The sequence below is a fragment of the Scardinius erythrophthalmus genome (assembly GCF_964197995.2).
Source record: "Scardinius erythrophthalmus genome assembly, chromosome: 17".
NCBI lineage: Eukaryota > Metazoa > Chordata > Actinopteri > Cypriniformes > Leuciscidae > Scardinius > Scardinius erythrophthalmus.
Genome location: NC_138237.1, coordinates 6,919,009 through 6,944,340, shown reverse-complemented (window position 1 = coordinate 6,944,340; position 25,332 = coordinate 6,919,009). Strand labels below are relative to the sequence as shown.

The 25,332-nt window shown below is 35.1% G+C and overlaps 3 protein-coding genes across 4 annotated transcripts; 2 read left to right on the top strand and 1 right to left on the bottom strand.

The window, feature by feature from the left end:
* Positions 1 to 2,790: 2,790 nt before the first annotated feature.
* Positions 2,791 to 7,666, top strand: st6galnac6 (ST6 (alpha-N-acetyl-neuraminyl-2,3-beta-galactosyl-1,3)-N-acetylgalactosaminide alpha-2,6-sialyltransferase 6; the record flags this gene model as incomplete). Its single annotated transcript, XM_081390244.1, has 5 exons — positions 2,791 to 2,814; positions 3,208 to 3,405; positions 5,241 to 5,650; positions 6,515 to 6,622; positions 7,480 to 7,666. 5 exons carry the CDS (start codon positions 2,791 to 2,793, stop codon positions 7,664 to 7,666), a joined length of 927 nt encoding a protein of 308 aa, XP_081246370.1.
* Positions 7,667 to 10,107: 2,441 nt separating this feature from the next.
* Positions 10,108 to 20,198, bottom strand: spout1 (SPOUT domain containing methyltransferase 1). Of its 2 annotated transcripts, none has more exons than XM_081391897.1 (13): positions 19,897 to 20,198; positions 19,650 to 19,727; positions 19,440 to 19,479; positions 18,365 to 18,490; positions 16,875 to 17,034; positions 15,423 to 15,512; positions 15,294 to 15,343; positions 15,080 to 15,210; positions 14,928 to 15,000; positions 13,502 to 13,600; positions 13,316 to 13,418; positions 11,688 to 11,835; positions 10,108 to 10,761 (listed from the first exon to the last, which is right to left on the bottom strand). In XM_081391897.1, exons 2-13 carry the CDS (start codon positions 19,704 to 19,706, stop codon positions 10,687 to 10,689), a joined length of 1,152 nt encoding a protein of 383 aa, XP_081248023.1. In that variant the 5' UTR covers positions 19,707 to 19,727; positions 19,897 to 20,198; the 3' UTR covers positions 10,108 to 10,686. The 2 variants fall into 2 exon arrangements, with proteins under 2 accessions (XP_081248023.1, XP_081248024.1); XM_081391898.1 differs by lacking the exon at positions 19,897 to 20,198 and adding an exon at positions 18,799 to 18,836 and having other exon boundaries at positions 10,162 to 10,761; positions 19,650 to 19,739.
* nsa2 (NSA2 ribosome biogenesis homolog) lies at positions 19,961 to 24,523 on the top strand. Its single transcript, XM_081391899.1, has 6 exons — positions 19,961 to 20,102; positions 21,033 to 21,220; positions 21,316 to 21,466; positions 22,595 to 22,774; positions 23,956 to 24,148; positions 24,239 to 24,523. The coding sequence occupies exons 1-6, from the start codon at positions 20,100 to 20,102 to the stop codon at positions 24,304 to 24,306; spliced, it is 783 nt and encodes a 260-aa protein (XP_081248025.1). The 5' UTR covers positions 19,961 to 20,099; the 3' UTR covers positions 24,307 to 24,523.
* Positions 24,524 to 25,332: the final 809 nt, after the last annotated feature.

Below are 25,332 nucleotides of genomic sequence, written 5' to 3'. Positions count from 1 at the left end.
TATTTTCAAAAATAATCTGTTCTAGACATTCCTCTTTAAAAGAAAAAAGCATCAGCTGTATGCAAAGTGACCCACGTTTGGTTTTTGACCCCTGAAAATTGGTATAATTTAATACCATAGAGCCATATTGAGATCTCAAAATCTCATGGAAATGAACCATATTGGTCATTAAAAGTGAAGATACCGAAAGAAAACTTTGTTAAGAACCAGAATCTAAAAAGATATTAAGTCATCTTTAATACCTCTTGAGTTACAGGCATGCAAACCTCAGGGAAAAAAAACTCAAGAAGTCCTTTTTCCCATTTTTGAACAGTCACCGTTGGCATATTAATGAAACAAAGATTGCTAAAGTCAACAGATTTTACTAATAGACCTGCCAATCTCTTTGTAAAATTAAAATAATGATGCTGCCATCCTTCTAAAGTCTTTTTTAGACCCCTGTAATTTGGCTCCAAATCTCAGGTGAAAATTGTCATTTTGACCCCCCTTCACAAAATATTGGATTACTCAATAAATATTCGTCCATGACATTTCATATTTTGGCTTTCTTCTTCTTTTATGTATATCTTTCACCAGAAAAAAAGAAGAAAATCAAAAATTTTAGCGAGGTAGTTACATATTTATTTTCCTCAGCTCTCATCCTAACTCTTGCTTTCATTGCACTTTATTATTATTATTTTGTGTGTGTGTGTGTGTGTGTGTGTGTGTGTGTGTGTGTGTGTGTGTGTGTGTGTGTGTGTGTGTGTGTGTGTGTGTGTGTGTGTGTGTGTGTGTGTGTGTGTGTGTGTGTGTGTGTGTGTGTGTGTGTGTGTGTGTGTGTGTGTGTAGAGTATATTTTAGAGAATGTACTTGTTCAACCATTAAAATCTAGATTTTGTCCTGAACATCATCTGTTATGTACAGTTATGTTCATATCTGTGTGCATAATTACTGTCTGCAAATTATTTCCACTATTTTATCATTTATTATTATTATTATAACCTTTATTTCACCAGGAAAAGAAGCACATTGATATTAAGAATCTCTTTTACAAGAGCGTCCTGGCCAAGACTGACAGACACCGCTCGTTTGAGTTTAACTCACAATCTCACAAAAGTTTTTTACTTGAGAATTTTCAGTAAAGCTGAAAGAAAATGTTACCATGCTTTTATGATAAGTTTATTTTTGTATTTAGTCCAAGTTGAAAGGTGCAAAATGTTACTACGGATCCACATGGTACTATCTTCAATATCCTAATATTGCATGCATGTGTTCTCTGAAGAGTGTCTTATCAGTGTTTATCTATTACATGTATTAGCCAGAGGGAATGTAACTGTATGGTTAATATATAACAAGGTGATGTAATGTTGTGTCATCTTTTTTATACTACTCTGTATTGAATGCATAGCCTAATATGAGTTATGTGCTTCCAGTGAACATCTAATATGACTTTGTTTAAAAATAATAATAAAGTGCTTTTAAATTCAAGTGATTCTTACACACAGTGTTTCCAACCATTTATATGTGATTCAGTCATTCTGTGAGATCTTGATATATATCTGACATTTACATTTGCATTTATTAAACCAAGAATCGTGATCTAATGTGTATGTGGTGTGTATCGCCTTATTTATTTTGTTTTTTATTTATTAATTATTTTTTAAATGTTCAAGAAATTAATAGTATAGCCTGTTACTTAGTATTTTAGATTTTAATTCTTAACATAAAAATATGTTATTTATAATATATCAATTCTAATATAAACTGAATAATATTTTTCACAAAATATGGGAAAACAGTAGAAAACGGGGTAAGAGGTCATGCATCATACATCATTCAACGAAGAGCGAGCGTGTGGGAGCGTTTTGATTGGTCGATTTGGTGCTGGCGTCATGCGCGTTCGCGTCGCGTCTTCAGGAGTCTAAACGCGATATTGACGTTTTTGTAATTCTGATACAAAATTGTATACCATGTTTGTCATCTCTATTGTTTGCAAGCACAATAAAAAATAAGTAAATTAAAAAAAAGTCTAAACGCGATGCGCGGCGCATGCGCACATGATGCTCATTCGGCGGAGATTATAATGAACCAGCAGAAGAACTGATGATGATGATGATAATGATGCGAGGATACAACAACATCCAGAATAAAACCGCGACGCGTCGGTAAGAATCGCGTTCAGCCTCCACCGTTGAGTGTCTATGAGCGCACAGGTGAGATAGCCGTGAATCGGGTTATTCTGCAGATAATGCGCGTTATCCTGATAATCAACTGGGCTCGCGCGCTCCAGCATCACTGGCGGACACTGCTTTATTATGATGTGTGTTTCATCAGTGCATGCATGAATATCATTATGATTTAAATATTGTAATTCGGTACTTATAATATGAATAGCCTTTACAGAGGCCCTGGAGGCATGACAGGTTTGCAAATATGTGTTGCATAATGCTGTTTAGAGCAAAACATTGGATTTTTACTTGTTTTACCATTATAATCTTATCCATACTTAAATGAACAGGTCAGTTTTAAAGGTGTCAGGTTCCTATATCATTTAAGGGGTGTGTGTCTCCTGTCAGATTAAAGAATAAATTGTTTTAATATAGTGATTCTCTGGACAAGCTGTTTCTTTATTTGCATTTGGTTCATATTTCCAGATATCATCATGGCTTGTGTCAATATCACACCATGGGGTTTGTGTTAAGGGGAATTGGTATATTGTTTCCACACAGACACACACAGGTGTAACATGCAGAAAACTGATCTCTCTCTCTAGGCATGAGAACTAAAACCTGATAGAAGGGAAGAAGGAGAATGACACTGCGGATTGTAGATAAAGTGAGTGGAAAATACATTAAAAATATACATTTTAAATTATATACATTACCGGGCAAAAGTTTGGAATAATTGCAATTTTCGTAAAAATGTTTTTGAAAGGAATAATTTACATTTTAAAATTAAATAAAATGAAAACTGTTCTTTTATACTGTAATAATATTGAACAATATTACTGTTTTATTGTGTTTATGATCAAATAGATGCAGCCTTGGTGAGACCTCTTTCAAAAACATAATTTTTTTCATTATTCCAAACTTTTTAAATGGTAATATTTATATTTCAGCAATCAGTAATCATTATGAAACTCCTACTGCTATAGTTGCAGTTCAAGGAACATTACATGCACATACGGATAATTCTCTGATAACGTAGAGTTTGTACGTGTTTACTCAGCAATGGCAGCAGGGGCAGCGGATGGTGATTTACGGGACGGTCTTCCTCATCACGACCCTCCTCATCCTCTACAGCTCAAACAGCTCAGCTGATCTTAACAGCACCTTTAAAATCAGCGAGATTCACCACGCGGTCAAAAACACCAACCTCAAGAAATGGGCTGGGAAGGAGGGATACCTTCCTGTACACGGCAACAAGGTGATCAACTCCTGTTTATATAGCAAAACATTATATGTGTTTTTCCAAAATCTTAAAACCTTTAAAAACCTTAAACCTTCAAGTGGCAAAATATATTTCAAAAATATTTAGAAATACAATCAATTTCTAACCTTAAAATAGAAAATAGAAAAAAAAAAATATTTGGACAAAATAAATATATTTACATTGAAAATATATTTAAAAAATGGCCAAAAAATTATATTTTAATATTTTCTAATCTTAAAATACATATGCAAATGTTCTTTTTAAAAATATTTTGGACCAAATAAATATATTTACATTGAAAATATATAAAAAAATTGGCAGAATATATTTACATGAGTAAATGAAAGTAAAATTGAAACATTTTATATAAATATATTTTAACATCTAGATAAGTGTTTTTGTATATTTTGAAATATATATTGTTTGTTATATAATGAATAAAAATGGCCAAAAATATATGAGGAAATATAAGTAAAATTATTGAAACATTATTCTAAAAATATATATTTCTATCTATATAAATATGTTTTATATTTTCTTAAAATACAAATGAAAATGTTTTTTTTATATATATATTTTAATATAAATGGCCAGTAAATAAGTAAAATTATTTTACATAAATGTATTTTAACATCTATATTAGCATTTTTGTATATTTTCTAATCTAAAATAACATTTTGGGTGAATGCAAAAAAAATTGCCAAAAATAAATGAGTAAATATAAGTAAGTAATGTAATTGAAACAATATTTTATAAATATATTTTAACATCTATTTTTAGCATTTTTGGATATTTTGAAATATATAGTTTTGCTGTATGGAATTTTTGTTGCATTTTATATATTTTCTAATCTTAAAATACATTTTGGGTGAATGCAAAATGTATTTTTTAATATATATATATATATATATATATATATATATATATATATATATATATACAGTGCTATGCATAAGTTTAGACACCCATACTAAAGTTGACTAAAAAGAGGAATAAAAAATCATCTTTTGGAAACTAGACTTAATGCCTTAATTTAAAAATTTGGAAAAATCCAACCTTTTAGGACACCAATTTTCTTTGTGAATGAATAATGTATCATAAATAAATAAATATTCTTCACAGGGTGCATAAGTTTGGACACCCCTATGTTAAATTCCCATAGAGGCAGGCAGATTTTTATTTTTAAAGGCCAGTTACTTCATGGATCCAGGATACTATGCATCCTGATAAAGTTCCCTTGGCCTTTGGAATTAAAATAGCCCCACATCATCACACACCCTTCACCATACCTAGAGATTGGCATGGTTTTATTTCAGTTAGCCTAATAGCTGGTTTGATTTGCATTGAGAGATGATCTTATGGAAAGTACTCCATGCCAATCTCTAGGTATGGTGAAGGCTGTGTGATGATGTGGGGCTATTTTAATTCCAAAGGCCAAGGGAACTTTATCAGGATGCATAGTATCCTGGATCCATGAAGTAACTGGCCTTTAAAAATAAAAATCTGCCAGCCTCTATGGGAATTTAACATAGGGGTGTCCAAACTTATGCACCCTGTATTTTAAGGAAGAACATTTATTTATTTATGATACATTATTCATTCACAAAGAAAATTGGAGTCCTTAAAGGTTGGATTTTTCCTAATTTTTTTAATTAAGGCATTAAGTTCAATTTCCAAAAGATGATTTTTTATTCCTCTTTTTAGTCAACTTTAGCATGGGTGTCTAAACTTATGCATAGCACTGTATATATTTCAGAAAATATTAATATATTTGCAATGAAAATATCTAAAAAATCTAAGTTGCTCAGTGTGTTGAACTGCTGTTTCAGAGCATGATCCTGCGCTGCCATCACTGTGCATTAGTGACCAGCTCAAGTCACGTGTTGGGGACTCACGCCGGAGACGAGATCGACCGCACGGAGTGTGTGATCCGCATGAACGACGCTCCCACCTCCGGGTACGCATCAGACGTGGGGAACCGGACCAGTGTGCGCGTCGTGGCTCATTCCAGCGTGTTCAGGGTCGTCCGCAAACCTGCGGAGTTCCTCAATCGCTCAGACAGCCCTGCCATCATATTCTGGGGCCCGTCGACAAAGATCGGACGCGACGCAAAGGGAACTCTGTTCCGGCTGATCCAGAGAGTCAGCATGACCTACAGGAACCTGTCGTTCTTCGTCATCTCGCCAGCCAAAATGCAGAAGTTTGACATGCTCTTTCAGAAAGAGACGGGCAGAGACAGGTAAACACCATCAGTTCTGGATGTCTTAACATCTTCACTTATTTATTTTTTCAGTGTTTTATTTGATTGTTTTATTGTAACTGTTACAATCGTAACATTTTATTCTAGGGCTGAGCAATATGGCCAAAAATATTATAAATTTTTCTATATACTTTAATGTCAAAATTTATCACAATATTCATTTCACACCATTAATAGGGAAGGAAATTCATTACAGATGTTTGTTAGGCCTGATTTGTTCTATGTTGTGTTGAAAACTTTTTCTTCGTCGAAGCAAGAGACCAGGAGACGTTGGGGATCACGTTCAAACAAAGTTATTCTTTATTAAGGACTTCGCGTTGACGCGGCTGCAGTTCTTCCCAAATCATTCTGGCTAACAAACTTTACACGGTTTCTTTATAGGTCTTTCAGTAGGCTGTCCTTAAAGGTGCTAAACATACACACAGCCTTAGAGGTAACCACTAAATCTAATCATCTAAAGACAATAGAGGCAATTGCCCCCAACTGAGGTAATGGTCCCCCCCCCCCCCCCCCCAAATGGTATACACAACAAATGGTCACGAGACCTTAGACTAGGTAACATTCACACACAGTCCAACTCTTAGTTGGAAGATCAAAGACTATTACAATGTTTAGACAGCTGACTTAAAGCTGACTTCTGATCAGTAAATTGATTCCATCATGTTCACCTTGAATGCCCAATACAGTGCAATTCACCTTAGTTTTTCATGTGATGTTATGTAAGGAAGTAAGATCAGCAGATCTTAAACATATTCTTAAATTTGGATCCTTCAGTTGCATTGGTTGAGTATTGTTTTGATTGCTGTATTTTTCAGTGTTTGTTATTGTTTCCTGTTCCCACAGAAAAAAGTCTCAGTCCTGGTTAAGCACAGGCTGGTTTACCATGGTGATTGCCATAGAGATGTGTGACAACATAAAGGTTTATGGGATGGTGCCGCCAAACCATTGTGGGTAAGGTCAAAGTTTCACTCCGGTGTTGAATTTGGAAACAGTACATTTTACCGTATCATTGTGAAAAAATACTTATTATTAAAATACTTATTTGAATCTAAGTCGGAGCCGATGGCCTCACGGGCGGTTGTAGCGCAGTTGCACTTCAGGTGACCCGAGTTCAAGTCCTGGCTCAGGACCTTTCTCGATCCTCTCCCTCTCTCTTCCACTTCACTTCCTGTCAGATCTCTATACTGTCCTATCTCAATAGAGCGCAACAGTTGGAAGTAAAAACCTCCATTAATTTTCTCCATAAGGAAATTGATTTTTAATGATAACTTATAAACCTTCTGTATATAGACAGCCCTACTGTGGGCTAACTCATTTTTAAAATAATCATATTTAAGAGTAGAATCTATGGTAATAAACTATATTACCCATGATGCTGTACAGACAATTTCACCAATCCGAGTCAAACACACCAGAATATCTCTATAGCTCCGCCCACTCCCATGAAGCACTGTGGATGACTTAATCAATTCGGTCTTCCTATGCTCTCAAAATATTTTAATATATATATGCATATTTTGGCAAACTTTTATGTATATAATCAACACTTTTACATAAGTAGTTTTATCCTTCTCCATTTTTTTTGATTATGCTTTGCTTTTCCTCACTAAAGCCATTAATACCTTTGTCTTTTTGTCTGTTTTTCACTTTTTTTTTTCTTCAAATCAAAGTTTGTAATGTTATGATTCACCTAGTAGCTGATTGGCTTATGAAAAAGTGGGCGGGCACCGTTGCTCTCTATAAAGGCAAAAATAATTATCTAAGAATAAATCAGTTAAATACATTTTCCTGAATTGTCTTCCCTGTAGGAGACGCCCTCAGCCCAAACGAATGCCCTATCACTATTACAAACCCAGAGGTCCAGACGAGTGTGTAACGTACCTGCAGAACGAGAGGGGGCGCCGTGGATCACACCATCGCTTCATCACAGAGAAACAGGTGTTCGCGCGCTGGGCCAAGCAGTACAACATTAGCTACGCCCATCCAACGTGGTGAGCAACTTAACAATCCAACGGATCCAGCCTGGTGAGTTGGATCCAACATGGCGGCTTTTGTAACTGATCCAAAATGGCTGCCATTTCAAATGCATTGCCTGCTCAGCAACTGGCTGCTGGTTTCTCTTCGATCTGGATTAGTGACTGAGCCAAAATGGAAGCCATTCAGGGACAAGCAAAGGGCGGACAATCTTTGTTTCCTTTGGAAAATGAACAGATGATGGAACGTTTATTGTCTTGAGCATGAGGTTTTCAAAAACACCTACATATTACTGCCGTAAAGTTCTCCTACGCCTTCTCTTATACAGTTTTTCACCCATAATCAATCATTTCTCAGAGAATGGAGGCCTTTTGGGACGAGAAGGAGCAAATCCTTTGTGCCAGTTGCCAAATGGAAGATTCAATCACATCTCGTGGTGCAATCAACACACCTGAATGTTAGTCATGTAAAAATGTCAGAGAATAGGAATGAGAATTGAAACAACTTTACAAGATTGTTTTATTTTGTAAATAAGAACTATGTAAATTATTCCAAAACAGACAAAAAATATTTTTACAAGTTTATATGGCTTTAAAATGCCCTACACAAAACAATATTACAATAAACTATAGAAAAAAAACACACACTTTTTAAACAACCAGGTAAAGGGTCGTTTTAAATCGCATCACTTTCAGATAAACAGCACATTTTGTGTGTTTTTTTTGGGAAGCTATTGGAATGAAAGTTATTTATCACTTTATTTCTGAGAATGCTAACTGTAACGATAACTATATTAGCGTCCACATCAGCGGATGATTTCGTTCTGATTATATCGCTTCGGTTTTGTCGTCTGTCGCTTTAAATGCTCAAGCTCTTTAAAGCAGGATGGATTCTGATTGGCTGTCAAAGTTGTTATCGTTCATCAGCTGGACAAAATTGTTCTGAATGTGATTCAAACGATATTGTTTGTGCTGTGCCGTTATCGTTAGTTGTGGTGTGGACTCTGCTATTCTTTTACACTTAGAATGATTTACAGAACTATATCTTTATGGTTATCGATATAGTTATCGTACTTGGTGTGAACGGGCCTCAAGTCATATGAAACCTGACCAAATGTCAATCAGAGTCGAGCTTCATTAAAACATCCACTACAAGAACATGTCAAGGTCATTTTTTGCCACAAAATCAAAGAAAACCCAGGCCTACAGTATCTAGGAGCATTCACATGTTTTGCATTATGACCATTGACACAGTTCTCATTACAAAATGTGGAAACTGATTTTAATTGTACAGTATGTGTACATGATGTAGCCATATTTGTGTTTTTTAAAAAAAAAAAGAAAAGTTAAGTTAAAAGTTACCTTGGAAAGTAACTGAAATAGAATAAGTTGCAGTACTAAAATCACTAAAAATGAAATAATTTTTATTAAAAATGTATTTTTATAAATTGTATACCCCCCCCCCCCCAAACAAACAACAAACCTTTAAAACAACCTTTAAACTGGAAACATATAAAAGCTAATTCAAAACACTGTAATAGTATATAAATAAGACTAGACATAATTTATTAATTCATTAATCATTTGAATTTGGAGGGTAAATGTGTCACGATGCAAAACATCTTACTGTAAAATTGGCTTCATGTAAAATATATAAAAAAATATATATTTTGATTGTGGGTGAAATATGACCTTGACATATCTTTGTGAAGTTCGACCGAAAAGAAAAAGATGGGTAACACTTTATTTTACAGTGTCCTTGTTACATATGTCACATGTCCTTACCATAGTAATAAATTATGCATAATTGCATGCAACTAACCCTCAACCAATCACTAACCCTATAGTAAGTACATGTAGTTGATTAATATTACTCAGTACTTAAATATATAATTACACTGTAACAATGACACTTTTAAATAAAGTGTAACCAAAAGATGTACTATATTCATCAACACAAACAATAGTCGCGTTGAAAGTGTGTCAGCGGTGTGTAGAGGCCTTTCGGTTTATTATGACCTTTTTACCAAGTAGTTCTGATGTCATTGATCAGCTGTACAATCTTGAGTTTTTCCGGCTACAGCTGTTAGTGTACAAACACACATTTAAATGTCACGCTATGACTGAATCGCTTTATTCTAAATTTTATGACTGTTGTAAATGCTCTGCTCTTATTGGACGACGCTTTTTCTGGCACTGTGCTTTCATTGGAGAACTCAAGTTGTCGTTGGTAACAGGTAGTGGTAGCTGGGGTAACTAATGTCCTGCTTTGAATGTCTTGCCTTCGATTTGTACGAGACCCATAAATAACAGCTGATCCGCTGATAAATAACAAAACCGCTCGGGTTCATAAGATCATCAAGTTGATCTTGCATCTCCAACGTCGCCTAAAATAATCAAGTGTAAAAAAAAAAAATCAACAAGCATGAGAAGAACTCATAGCTTTGAATGACATATTTCATTGTAAACCGTTTTAATTTTCACATCCTGCCTGAAATGATCTCGATTATCACCTGTAATGTTGAAACCTTCAGAATATTTATTTGGTTTTCATTGATTTCGTTCTTGAAAGTCAACCGTCTGCACAAGCACAAGAGCAGAGGGATTGTGGGTAATGTATTGAGATGAATTGATTTGCACAGGGTTTCAGACTGAAATCAGTATGTACGATTATTATGAGAATGATGATTATTACTCATGGTTGCAATATTATTACAGTATGAGCTGACTGTTTTGCTCTTCACTCATTATGAATGTTCTTTACATGCCTGTCTTAAAAAAATAAATGTATATCTTTGAAACGGAGTTTTGAGTTTCATGATTTCATTTTTTTTTATGATTCTAACAATATTCATGACAGTTCACGGATACAAACTAATAAAGAGTCGATACAAAATGATTCACAAAATGTACATTGATAAAGAATGCAAAAGTTGTATACACTTTAAATTCATGAGTTCAAAGACAGATTTGAGTGCACTGCACACTTGGTCTGCTCAACTTCTTGTACTTCCTATAGTCCTTCACATGCACTTCCTGTGGTCATCCTTTGGACAGGTCTGGAAATACAGCTGCGATTTTCTCCCTGAGTCCTGATAAACTGATCAATAGGGCCTCCTGTATGAACGACAAAAACATTTCATGAACTGTAGCAGTTAAACAAGAAAGAAAACATGAACGTTTCTAAGGGGGGAAATATGGTTTATTTTCTAGGGCTGGGTATTGACACAAATGTCTCGATTCATTTGGATATATATCAGGTACAGTACATCATTTTTCTTTAAGGAAAAAATGTCTCATCTAATGCAGTAAACTATACATGAAACCCTGTCAAGTTGGTACATTAGTATTATATTAGGGGTGGGTGATTATGATTTCACTTTTCTAACTTTAGTTAGTGTGTAATGTTGCTGTTTGATCATAAACAACATCTGCAAAGTTACAACACTCAAAGTTCAAAGCAAAGGGAGATATTTGCTTTTAAAGAAATTCCTTTTTAAGGACTACAACAAACGGCTGGTAGAGACTATACAACATTCCTCCCAAGTTAGTGACATCACCAACCCTAAAATTTACATAAACCCCGCCCCCTGAACACGATTTATAGATAGAATATGCTAATCAATGACTAGAAGATAACTACACATAAGCTACATAAATTCACCAACTAACCATTCAGAAATGTCCTGTTGCTTCTACATGTTGTCACTTCTTCTTGAGTCTCTCTATTTTTGTCTGACTCCGGTTTGAACATAAAGGCTAAACGTTTTTGAAGTTTTCAGGACACAAGCTGTTGAAGCTCCGCCCCCTGTGCCGGGAGCAGCAGCTCATTTGCATTTAAAGGGACAGACACAAAAACTGCGTTTTTGCTCACCCTCAAAAAGTGACAATTTTAACATGTTATATACAAATATCTGTGGGGTATTTTGAGCTAAAACTTCACACACACACTCTGGGACATCAGAGACTTATTTTACATCTTGTGAAAAGGGCATTATACCATCCCTTTAAAGGTTAAATGAAATATGCATTTTCTCTTTCACCTCGGTGCGGATGGTGCGACTGCCCTGCCCAGGACAGGTGTTGAGGTAAAGGTCAAAGAGCACGCTGGGTTCAGTGACGCTCAGATTCTCATCGGTATCAACGCTGGCCTCCAACCCCTGAAGACCACCGAACACCACCAGCATGTGCCTGACAGAGAACAAAGTTGAGTTTCATTTCTCAGCAAATTAAAACACAGCATATTTAAAACCTGTTAACTGTCAGTCCAACTTTTTAAACATGAAAACCACATTTACAACTTAAATTGTCATAATTAGAGATAAAACAGAGGCCGAAGTTTAGTATCTTTTGAAAGCAGACATGGCAGATTATTGAAGTGAAAAAAGTTACACATTGTACTAAACATGTTTTATGCTAAAACTGCTAGAAAAATCAAAGCCATAAATCTAAACAAGCTGTGTTCCAAATTTGAGGTTGATATCTCAAAATATGAGCTTTTAGTAAGATTTTGTTTGGGCGTAGTACCAAACTTTTCCACTAGTCAACTTGTTTCACATGATTGAAGTGAAATGATATATATATAATTATATACAATTCACACTGTTTAAGAAGTAGACATTGTATTCAGAAGTAGTATGGGCAGTATGGTAGTATTTGATTTGAATCCAACCTTTAATAAACACATAAAAGGCAATGCAAAAAAGAATTTGCATTACACGTCATGTGCAAGGCATGATGCATCGCAAACGGAAAATCTATCATATTTCTTCATATTTTAAACCTGAATGTTATCTTTTGAACACTTAGCATGAAAACGTACAGAGCTCTGCACATGACACGCAGACAAAAAAATATATATCATAGCCACAATTAAGAATTTATTCCCCCGTTTTATTAAATTGTGGCCGTGATTTACTAGTTTGTTCCCTAGTTTAAGCTAAATCGTGGCCACAAATTAAGAATTAATTCCCATGACTTATTAATTTGTTAATTGTCGTCACGTTGTACTAATTCAATCCCTCATTTAGATTTAAGTAAAACAAGGGAACAAAATATTACAGTGTGGCCATGATCAGGTAAAACGAGGGAACACATTCTTAATTCATGGCCACGTTTTACTAATTAGTTCCCTCGTTTTAATTGAACTAAATCAAGTGAAAAAAAATAATTACAGCGTGGCCATGATTTAGCAAAACAAGGGAACAACTTCTTAATTCATGGCCACAATTTACTAATTCATTCCCTTGTTTGAGTTAAATAGTGGCCATGAATTATGAATTCTTGCCCTCGAAACGAATTAATAAAACAAGGGAAATTAATTCTTAATTCGTGGCCCCATATATATTTTTTCCCCCGTATGTCATATGCAGGGCTCCATAAAACCTAACTGAGGTTTCTACCGATCTTTCATGATTGTATATTTCAAAATAAAAGTCTGAACTCGACTTGTGACTCTGATGCACATGAATAGTTTACTTTTGCTATATCAGAAAACAGTCACCAAATATGAAAACTGGAGTCTGAAAGCCTTCAAATGATAAAGTTTGTCAAAATTACTTTAGGTTTAGAATAAGTTAAAAATATTTAATAGCAAACGTCCCAGTGACAGTTTTAGATACATTCATCAGCCATAAAATAAGACTCAGGCAGAAACCCATGCAAAACTCACTTGAATGGAGATAGAGTGATGTGATCTGCGTTGTTTCCTTTCTCTGATGTGCCGATGGTCAGATCATATCCGTCTTTATACGGACACTCCGTGAACACAGCGCCTACACAAACACAAACACACTTTAGCTTTACCAGCTGCTGGAGAATTAAGAATGAAATGGATGAATAAATGTGAAGAACTCACTGAGACAGGGAGCCAGTCGGACGCTGTATCCCCAGTACAGCCCACCTTCAGTCCTCGGGACATGAGGAGCCACAACTACACCTTTATACACTCGCCCCTCTGAAACACACACACACACACACACACACACACACACACACAGATATCAAAACTATTTTAGCTCTAGTTTCCACCTTATTTTTCAAAGCAGAAGTAAGCTATTTCTGTGAATGTGCAAGACTTCAGATTCATTAGCCACTATGCTAGTGCATTAGTGGCCGCCCACTTTTTCAGCAGAAGTATTTTTCCACATTTTAAGTAAAAAATATATTTAAAACATGCATATATTCAAATATGTCAGTATTTTGAGAATGTAGGGAGATCTAACACACTTCATGGGAGTGAGTAAAGAGCTCTTTGCTTGTTTCGACTCTCTGATTGGTGGAATTTTCTGCACTGCATCATGGGTAATGTAGTTTTTCACCAGGAATTCCACTGTTAAACAGACTAAAGGCCTCATTATACTTCTGCGTCGGACCTACGCCGGAGCCTATACGCCGTAGGCAACGTGTTGGTTTTAATTTATACTTCTGTGTCGTTGTCCGCGTTGACGCGCACCTAGGGAGCATGTGAAACCCCGAGGGAGGGGTTCTGGCAGACCAATCACCGCGCTTGTGTCCGCGTAGAATTGACGCGTTGTTACATTTTTGGAGAGGTGCACGTCAGGGTACGCCGTAGGGTACGCGCGCTACACAAAGCCTACGACGTAGCTACGGCGGCAGTTCGACGCAGAAGTATAAAACAGGCTTAAGTTGAAATAATGCGAACTTACGGCTTCTACAAAAGCAAATACCATCGATTAACAACCATGTAGCTCACAGTAAGGCTGTATTTAAAGGTTTATAAATTATGGTTAAAATTAAATTTCTCTCTGGAGAAAATTAATGGAGTTTTTACTTCCAGAACCCGACTGTTGAACTCTATGGCTAAATAACTAGAGGAATAACAAAGTGAATAAAAAAACTATTTGTGCTAAGAACCAGCGTGTTTATGATTATATATATCCTATAGTTTATGTTTAATAAATTAAAGATAATATGATATGAACTCAAACTATAAAACACATTGTTAACAGAAATAAGAAAAATTAGATGAACCCTAATTGAAATAAAAGTGAAACTAGTCAACAGTAATAAAGTAATAAACAGGAAAATAACAGTTTTAATGAATTGGTTATGAAACAAATTCTATTTCAGCTGATAAGCAGAAGACAATAGTGTCACTATTCAGCTCAATTCAGTTCAATACTGTTTCAATTCATTTCAAACACTGTTGTAAAGTTCATAAATTAATATATAATAGCTATAAAATAAAAGCAATTTCGAAATATTAATAAACACAATGATAGTAGATAAATATAATATAATACACAACAGTGTGTGTATACCTTTGTTTTGGCTCTTGTTGAGCCGTACAGTCACTCTCAGTCCCGTTTTAAGCTGTTTATCGATCTGAACTTCCTGTAGATAGAATAAAGAGATTGAGTTTCTGTCCAGTTCACTGAAAGGCCAATCAGTCTGTGTGTCTTTAAACACACACCTTCCTCATCCCGCAGTTAACGAAGGACCCTTTCCCCGGTTTGCTTGGCCGATCGAGCACCACCCCCTCTCGAAACTCCGCCTCCTCGTCCATGCGCATGTGATGCGGGCTGTCCAGAGGATTCAACAGACCTGAAACACACACACGTTTGAACTGATTACGCAAACATTCGGATCTCTAAAACAGGATGGGTGTTAGATTATGTGATACTCACCAGCAAACTGCAGGTCTGGATGCTTCGGGAAGAAAGATTTCCGCAGATATCTGCACACAACACAGATGTGATGCCTGAACGTCTACGTGCACATTAATATGACATAAATCTGATAGTGACAGCACTCACTGTGGACACTCGAGGTATTGCAAGATGCGTGCGAGCTGGACGCAGGCCTGGCCTTTCTTTCCAATGCCTTTGAACTCTCCCTCAACACTCCTGAAATATTAAGATGTTTTGAAGCTTGGACTGGGCATTCATATTGATAACACTGCATCATATTTGCTGAATGAAATCCTATACTTGTTTCGAACTAATATTGGGGTGCTAATTAAAAAAAATAGTGCCTGTTTTGCTTTAACACATCACACTTTATCACATATTATGTACAATTTGTAGAACTTTTGCTTTTGACAACCATTTCCAAGGTAAAGTAGTCTTATATTTTCCCTTAATATCCAAACATTTGCTCAATTATCAGCCGATTTTCATTTGTATGGCATTATTTAATAGCCTGGTTCTACCAGACTCTCGTACATTTCATTTGTACAGAGAGTCTGGCCTCGCTCCATTGAGAAACGTTTACTTCCTTGTAGGCGGGTTCTCTGTTAAAGTTCAAAACTATTGGATCTGCCCAGAGTCACTCAGGATCTGCCATAGCCATTCGCTAACGTGTGGTCGTCCGAATGATCAGAGGATTATGTTTAGAATAAGATGTCTGTCTTTTATAAAGTTTATAAAGCGACGAGAATACTTTTTGTGCGCAAAAACAAACAAAAAAACCGACTTTATTCCACTATTCATTTCCTCCCTCTGTTCCTCGAGTCTTGATAAAGCAGCGCGTCTGTGTGTTGTACGTCACACGTAGGCTCACTATTGGCCGACGCGACGCTAGTCATGTGTGTGATCACATCAACGTCATCGTTCTCAGCCACTCCCTCTATTCGCTGATTGGTCCTACAAAAAAATTGTTTCTGGAAACCTAAGAATATACAGCAGTCCCAGACGTAGTACTGAAGGAAAATGAAATTGAGCGGAAGTATGTAGGAGGGCGGAGCCAGGCTAATTATTTAATGCCTAATCCATGATTTCAAGGTCAGAATTATATGCCAGTGACAGAAGAAAATGCAAACATGAACCAGATGTTTTCGGCTACATCTGTGGGTGTTTTACTACATCCAAACAGTGACAGAAAATGACAGATTTTGTGAAAAAAAGCCCATTTATAACCTTGTGTTTACATAAAGTTCTTTGACATTAAATGGGCATTTTATATTTCATCTAATTGACATTAAAACTGAACATATTTTGCAGATTGTAATCTAAATTATACCTATTTTAATACTTGTAATTAAAACCAAAATCGTTAACATTTGACTGCTTCTCTTATTTTGATAAACTGAGATGCACATACATATATGAAATATCTTCAGTCTTAACATTCAACCTGTATGTGATGTAACCTATACGTAATGACTTTTACTGATATTTTTTAACTCGGCATCATCAAATTAGGTAATATTAGGCAAATCACAGAATTTGTTGTTAATATGCAGGGTTGTGTAATCAAAGAAAACTCACTTTGCGTCCTCGCCCAGCTCGTCAAATATGACCACCTCGTCCACACAGAACACGCCACAGGCCCGGGCGATCTGACCCGCCAGGTACGTCCGCAGCTCCGGGGACTGAGCATTATCCATCACTGAACCAGGCAAAGCCACGCTCAACGTATACACACGACCTGACAAGACAAATTAGTACGGTTTTATTGTACTATATATTGCAGAGCTGCACGATTAATCGTTAAACACCCATGCGATCTTATTCCTAAATGACAACGATTTGTCTGTGTCTATTTATGGCAAGCCGTTTGAACTTTTATTCATTTCCAGGATATGAATTGCTGATATCAAGAATTACATTTTTGATATCAACAATTTAATTGTTGATATCTGTAATTATATTTTCACTAGTGAAATGTCACCATAGGCTGCCATAATAATTAATTATGATCAATAATTACACTGTTACTAGTAAAAATGCGAATTACTGATATCAAGAATTCAATTGTCACTAGTTGAAATGTCTATTCTTGCTATCAACAATTGAACTGCTACTAGTAAAAATTTTAATTTTTGATATCTGAAAATGTATTTCTGATATCAATATAATTTCAGATATCTAAAATGGCTTTCTTACTAGTAACAATCACATTCATGATATCAGAAATGAACATTGTCACTAGTGAAAATGGAATTATTGATATCAAAAATGAACATTGTTACTAGTCGCAATTCAATTGTTGATATCAAGAATAGACATTTCAACTAGTGACAATTGAATTCATATCAAAAATAAATGTTTTTACTAGTAAGAATTGTATTTCTGATATGTGAAACTGGAATTTTAACTAGTAAGAAATCAATTCTTGATATCAACAATTGATTTTGAATGGCAGCCTATGGTGACATTTCACTAGTGAAAATACAATTACAGATATCAAGAATTATAGTTTTTACTAGTTGAAATTCAATTCTTGATATCAAGAATGATCATTTTAACTAGTGAAAATTTAATTGTTGATATAAAGAATGATCATTGTTACTAGTGGAAATGTAATTTCTGATATCAAAAATAGCCATTGTTACTAGTAGAAATCTAATACCTGATATCAATAACTATCAGTGAAAATTGAATTGTTGATATCAAGGATTCATATCCTGGAAATGAATAAAAGTTAAAACGGCTTGCCATAGTCTATTACACCTTTGACAAGTATTACACCTTTGACATCACAGCGGTTCATTCAGATCTGTGTTCTGAGCCAGAGAGAGCCGTTGTCATGTAAAAACGTATGAAACTGCTTTACAACCACACAGTTTAATTAATCTCTGTGTTACAACAATTCATATTATCATAGAAATTCTGAGATAAAAGTTTATAGTTGGGCCACTCTGGGAGTCTGTGGCATGTAAAAGATTGAAAAGCCCTGGTCTAGTACACATTATATAGGGACGTACACAATTTAGCTGTGAAAGTTTGCAATTTTGAATATACCAAAGCTCTCTCACCTTTACTTTCCTTCTCTTCATGCTGAACCTGCTGCTTATTTTCCTCCTCTTTCTCCTGCTTCTGCTTCTGTTTCTCCAGCTGCTGGATGAGCTTGCTCTCTTTGCGTTGTCTCTTCTCCTCCTTCTCTGGGGATGAAGACACACTTTAATATGACCGTGAGAGGAGCTTTAAATCATGATCTTAACCCTTGTGCATCCTGTGTCATTTTTGATACATTAAATCATTTTTAAGGCCTCTAAAGTAGCAACATGATCAAAAAAAATAGTTTCAAACAATCTACTACTTGCCTTCTGTCGTCTGATTGATAGTTTAGACTTTTAGCAAGTAAAAGGCCTTTTGGTATAGTTGTAAAAACGTCTTAACGTGTCTTTTTGCTGAGACATCTTTTTATAAATGTAAACAAGATCAATGATATTTCAAGATGAACACTTACTGGACTGAAGCAACTTAGGTTTACTTGAGTATCCAGACCTAATTTATTATAAAAAATCATGTTCAAATGTGAGTATCAAATATGATCATCAGGCTTTTTGAGGAAGGTTTATTTGTTCCTCTCTCAATCATCATTGCATTGCATTGCATTATATGTTTTAAAACTACAGAGCTTTGATCATTAAACTAAGCATTTAAAATATCATCTTATAATATCAAGGTATATTATTATATATATATATATATATATATTATATAGAGTGATGACTGCTATTTATATGCATGCATGTTATACTGTTATAAAGAGCTCATTGAATTACAATAGAATCTTTAGAATTTCATCTTAATTTTTGTCCTTATAAATATCAGAATCTGCATAAAATTGCATATTTTTGCTCAGTTTGAGCCTCTGATTAAAATTGAAGTGTTTAGAGAGCTCCATATTTTCACTACATCATACAATATGAGCCATAAAAGCCTTGATGGGTCAAATATACAAAACACAACACATTTTTGGATTATTTATGGCTATAAACAATGCGTCTTTTGCCTTTCTGAGACATTTTTGATACGAAATAGGAATTCCAGCTTGATGTCAAAATCGTTTCTGTAAATGTAGAATATTTTCAAGATGTCACTTACTTTGTCCTTTCCATTTCCTCCAGTTTAATCTCTCTTCACCCTGCAAATTGAAATATTATAAACACGTGACATTAAACTGACATAAACATGGTATTTATTAGCTTTAAATCACTAATGTGAAACAAAACAGCTTGGTTATGGTTTTCATTTTATAGCTTCAAATTTAAATCACGACCACAGTAATGTGAAAAACACCAAATAAGTTCAAACCTCTTTATTTGGGGGTTGATTTGGTTTATTTTTCTTCACTGGAGGTTCATCAGCCATGCTGTCCTATGTGTGTCACGTCTACAATGATCCCGGAGAGAACAAAAACTCAATATTTGGTTCCTTATTTGCAAACACTGAATTATTTGCTATTTTGCACCATGGACATTAACTCCTACATTATTAAACATATATTTAATATATTTATTTTCAGAATATATATCAAGGGTGGTTAATACTCAAAACAGACTTAGGTTTGCACTGCAGATGTTGCTGTTGATTGTGACCGGAGGCTTTTCACAGGCGCGCTTCCTCTATGAACAGACTCTGAGTGAAGAACATCGCGAACTCGAGTCTTAAATAAAACCATCAAAATATCAGAGGTAGACACCAAACAGCGAGTTAAACAACTCCTGACAGCTCTATAAACACTTCAACACCACAGATCACATCATGGTAAGGAGAAAAATTCAGCCAGTGTCGTGTAAATGTCTTTGTTTAGTGCGAGTCTGGCTGACATGTGGCTGTGTGTGTTTATGTTTCGTATGAGTCATATGTGTGCGTAATAATCTATATTATATATTGTATATATACGTAACTACATACTATACACACTACAGATCAACCTATGGTTTTTGTTATGAATTTTCTTTTTTGTTATGACTCTATATAACGTTATGTGTATACATACATACTATTGCATACATCTATTTTTAATGTTTTTAAAAGATGTCTCTTCTGCTCATCAAGCCTGCATTTATTTGATCAAAAATACAGTAAAAAACTAATTTTGTGAAATATTATTACAATTTAAAGTAATGGTTTTGTATTTTAATATACTTTAAAATACAATGTATTCCTAATATGCTCATTCTATAACTTTTGACCAGTACTGTGTGTATTTATATATATATATATAGCCTATATCGTATACCAAATATATCATATGCCATAAACTATAGATTGTTCTAATGTCTAGCCATATTTTTCCCCGTTTATATTAATTATACCATATTACCTTAGTTGCATTATGCAAGAACTGTGGCTCATTACTATGAAGGCAGAGCTTATAATATTTGTGATTCATCTGATATTGTTTTTACAAACCACAGTTGAAGAGATCAGGCCTGTTATCTTTGTTTATATCTGGCTATTTGCTTGCACTTTGATTTGTAATGCGTAATATTACATAGAGTGATATATTTCCCATGACTACCTGTATATTCAATATAGCTGGAGGAAAGTGGACTCAGTAAGTTCAGTTATGGGCGTAGATTCATATTTGGGAAAACATTTAATAGTCAGTATTACAACTGAGTGTAAATGTAAGAGTTAAACCTACAGACAAAATCAAGTATTCATGTAGTTTTCTGTGTTTGTCTACAGCCTCAGAACGAGCACATCGAGTTACACCGCAAGCGCCATGGCTATCGTCTGGACCACCACGAGAGAAAGAGAAAGAAGGAAAGCCGTGAGGCGCACGAGCGCTCGCACAAAGCCAGAAAGATGATCGGCCTCAAAGCCAAACTCTACCACAAACAGAGACACGCTGAGAAGATCCAGATGAAGAAGACGTGAGCTTTACTTCCTGCCAGCTTCACTTTGCTTGAGATATAGGCTAAATGTCAAGGAGGTTTGATGACCTGTTGCATATTTATTTGCGTTACAGCATTAAGATGCACGAGCAGAGGAAGAGCAAACAGAAGGACGATGATAAGACACCAGAAGGGGCGGTGCCAGCGTACTTGCTGGACAGAGAGGGCCAATCACGCGCCAAAGTCCTCTCCAATATGATCAAACAGAAGAGGAAAGAGAAGGCTGTGAGTATCCAATCAGACAGCAGATTTATGATATTAAAGACCCCCTGTGGTGAAAATCAACAACCACAAAATCTGTAACAACCGTGTAACCAATCCCGTCATGTGTTGGGCTTTTCTCCACTGATGTTCTGTGATGTTTGAAGCGTTTGTAAGGATGCTGATTGTTAGAAGGCAGCTGTGTGACAAACATGGTTTGTGTAACATTAGCAACACATTATTAGCTGTTTGATAAAGGCAAAAGGCTAATCACATTAATTACCGTTACGTGTCCGACGTTGTAGAGAGGGTTACTTAAAACGCATCACCATTCTGATACATCGACTTGTAGACGAGCCTGTATAATTCACTCTTCCTCTTCTGAAAGTTTCTGGTTCAAACATATATGGCTGAATTAAACCGGTATTTCCACTTGGCATTGTGCAGCGTTTACTACAGTAAAGTCGAGCGAGTGGATCAGGTAATCCGAGCTGGTGTGAGTGAGTGGAGGCGGGGCTAATTTGCATATTCATGACTCCGCGTATACTAAATGAGGCAAGGGTGTAGAGTTACATTCAAGCTATTTTAAGGCATGAAGAAATTATTTTTCACATGAAAAACATTTACATATGTCATTTTGATTATCAAAGATGAGTTTTAAGGGATACAGTTATTGACTACAGGGGGGATTTAAATGTCAGTCCTGTTGTGCCCAGTGTTCTTTTAGTTTTTATTTTAGTTTTCTATAGTTTTATTAATATTTTGAATTAGCTAAAACTAATATTTAAATTGTATTTTATTTTATTTCAATTAACAGAAGTGTTTTTAATAGTTTTTGTTAACAATAATAACCAACTTGTACCTGAGCAAATATATGAATCAATTAAGTGAAAGCTAGAAGATTCTGCTTTATCTTTTGGTAATGTTCAAAGGAACGTGCAAGAAAAAAATAAACATAAAATTCGACCAATCCAGTCGGTTATCAGTCGATTAAATCAAGTCCCGTCCCTCATTTTAATTTTTGTTTCTAATGTAATATCCTGTTTTGTTTAGAAGTGTGTTATATCACAGAAGTAAAACTGCCATTTCATGTTGTCTTGTCCTATCTGGTGTCGTTACTAAGCATAGTGTTTGTTTGATGTGTTTCTTTAGGGAAAGTGGGAAGTTCCTTTACCGAAGGTCCGAGCCCAGGGTGAAACCGAGGTTCTGAAGGTCATCCGCACAGGAAAGAGACAGAAAAAGGCCTGGAAGAGAATGGTGACCAAAGTCTGTTTCGTAGGAGACGGTTTCACACGCAAACCGCCCAAATATGAGCGCTTCATCAGACCTATGGTAAAATATCACATAAGCACTCTTGGGCTGGGCAATATGGATAAAAATATTATATTGAGTGAGTTGTGATAATAGAAAGGCTAAATAAATGTGCATCTTTTTATATATATATAATATATATATATGTGTGTATGTGTGTGTGTATGTGTGTATATATATATATATATATATATATATATATATATATATATATATATATGTATATATATATGTATGTATATATGTATGTATATATGTATGTATATATGTATGTATATATGTATGTATATATGTATATGTATATATGTATATGTGTATATGTGTATGTGTATATGTGTATGTGTATATGTGTATGTGTGTATGTGTATGTGTGTATGTATATATGTATATATATATATGTATATATGTGTATATATATATGTATATATGTGTATATATATATGTATATATGTGTATATATATGTATATATGTGTATATATATATGTATATATGTGTATATATATATATATGTGTATATATATATATATATATATGTGTGTGTATATATATATATATATATATATATATATATATATATATATATATGTATATATATATATATGTATATGTATATATGTGACCCTTGACCACAAAACCAGTCATAAGTCGCACGGGTATATTTGTGGCAATGGCCAACAATACATTATATGGGATTTTCTTTTATGCCAAAAATCATTAGGATATTAAGTAAAGATCATGTTCCATGAAGATATTTAGTAAATTTCCTACCTTAAATATATAAAAAAAATATATATTTTTGTGAGTGGATGCAGCAAAATCGGCAACAGAAATGTACAACTTTAAAGGAGATTTTCTTAATATTTAGATTTTTTTTGCACCCTCAGATTCCAGATTTTCAATAGTTGTATCTCGGCCAAATATTGTCGTATAATAAACCATACATCAATGGAAAGCTTATTTATTCATATGATGTATAAATCTCAATTTAAAAAAAAAATACCCCTTAGACTGGTTTTGTGGTCCAGGGTCATATATAATATAATATATTATAAAATATATATATATATATACGCTTTACAAGGTCCCTTAAGTTAACATTAATAAACAACTTCGCATACATACATAATATAAACATACATTCAGACACACACACACACATATGTCTGTATATTAAGGGAGTTGTGATTGTAAATGTCTCCAGGGTCTGAGGTTTAAGAAGGCACACGTCACTCATCCTGAGCTGAAGGCCACGTTCTGTTTGCCCATCCTGGGGGTGAAGAAGAACCCTTCCTCCACGCTGTACACTACGCTGGGCGTCATCACCAAGGGAACGGTCATCGAGGTCAACGTCAGCGAGCTCGGATTGGTCACGCAGGGCGGGAAGGTCATCTGGGGTGAGTCTGCTTGGCTCTTCGTTTTTCCGTCTATGCAATACTTAGAAATGTGTTTCAGAGTGAAAAATGAAATGTGATGATGTGTTTCAGGTAAATATGCCCAGGTGACGAATAACCCAGAAAACGACGGCTGCATCAATGCCGTGTTGCTTGTATAATGGAAACCTGAAGCGTTTAATATGGAACTGTGCCTCTTGAGTACAGCCGGGAACGGCTCTCGCTGGGAATACTGTTGTCATTGTCGGCGTGCTGGAAGTCTTGAAATCACAAGACCGGATGATGGAGTTTCGTCTTCTCATCTGGACCCAATGCCCACAGAAACATGTGGATCAGAAATAAAGTGCTGTTTATTTTCAAATAAAATTTTCAGCTGTTTCTCTTTGCATTTATTATTTTTTCATAAATGTTCCTGCATTCTGTGTTAAAGGGATAGTTCACATTAAAATGAAAATTCTGTCATTAATTACTCTCCCTCATGTCGTTCCAAATCCGTAAGACTTAAAGACCCGAAGACCTAAATTCATTCATCTTCATTCATGAAATCTGAGAGCTTTCTGTCCCGCCATCGACACTTTGACGCTTCAAAAAGTTCATAAAGAGATTGTAAAAACTAATCCATATGAATTGAGCGGTTAGTCGAAATCTTCTGAAGAGACTCGATCGCTTTATATGATGAACAGATTTAATTTAGGCTTTTATTCACAGATAAACATCGATCAGCGAACATAAACACCAGCTCAACACGAGAATGAACCTCATTGGTTCACACAGGTCAAGTGAACATGCTTGAGCTTCTGTTTACCACAACTGATGTGTGAGTTGATGAATGTTTATATGTGAATAAAAGCCTGAATTCAATCTCTTCATCATATAAACTCTTCAAACCGCTCAATTCATATGGATTAGTTTACAATCTCTTTATCAACTCTTTGAAGTGTCAAAATGGGGGCAGAAATCTCTCAGATTTCATCAAAAAGATCTTCATTTGTGTTCTGAAGATGAAAGAAAGTCTTAATGGTTTGGAGGGACACGAGGGCGAGTAATTGATGACAGTATTTCATTTTTTGGGTGAATAATCCCTTTAAGAGAGCAGATATTTCATTTTGTTCGTGGTACCATGATACTGTGACATAATCAGACAGTAATACACCTGTATTTACGTGGTATCCTGAGGCACTTCTCAC

Bases quoted from the DNA above. Each gene is read 5' to 3' on its own strand.
- spout1 (XM_081391897.1), bottom strand. From the start codon at position 19,706: ATGGCTGATGAACCTCCAGTGAAGAAAAATAAACCAAATCAACCCCCA. The intron at 13,419-13,501 runs GTGAGTTCTTCA...GTGTTTGTGTAG, and splicing joins CCGACTGGCTCCCTGTCTCA to GCGCTGTGTTCACGGAGTGT. The intron at 10,762-11,687 runs GTGAAAGAGAAA...TCGTTCATACAG, and splicing joins GTCGCACCATCCGCACCGAG to GAGGCCCTATTGATCAGTTT.
- nsa2 (XM_081391899.1), top strand. The intron at 21,221-21,315 runs GTGAGCTTTACT...TTTGCGTTACAG, and splicing joins AAGATCCAGATGAAGAAGAC to CATTAAGATGCACGAGCAGA. The intron at 24,149-24,238 runs GTGAGTCTGCTT...GATGTGTTTCAG, and splicing joins GGGCGGGAAGGTCATCTGGG to GTAAATATGCCCAGGTGACG.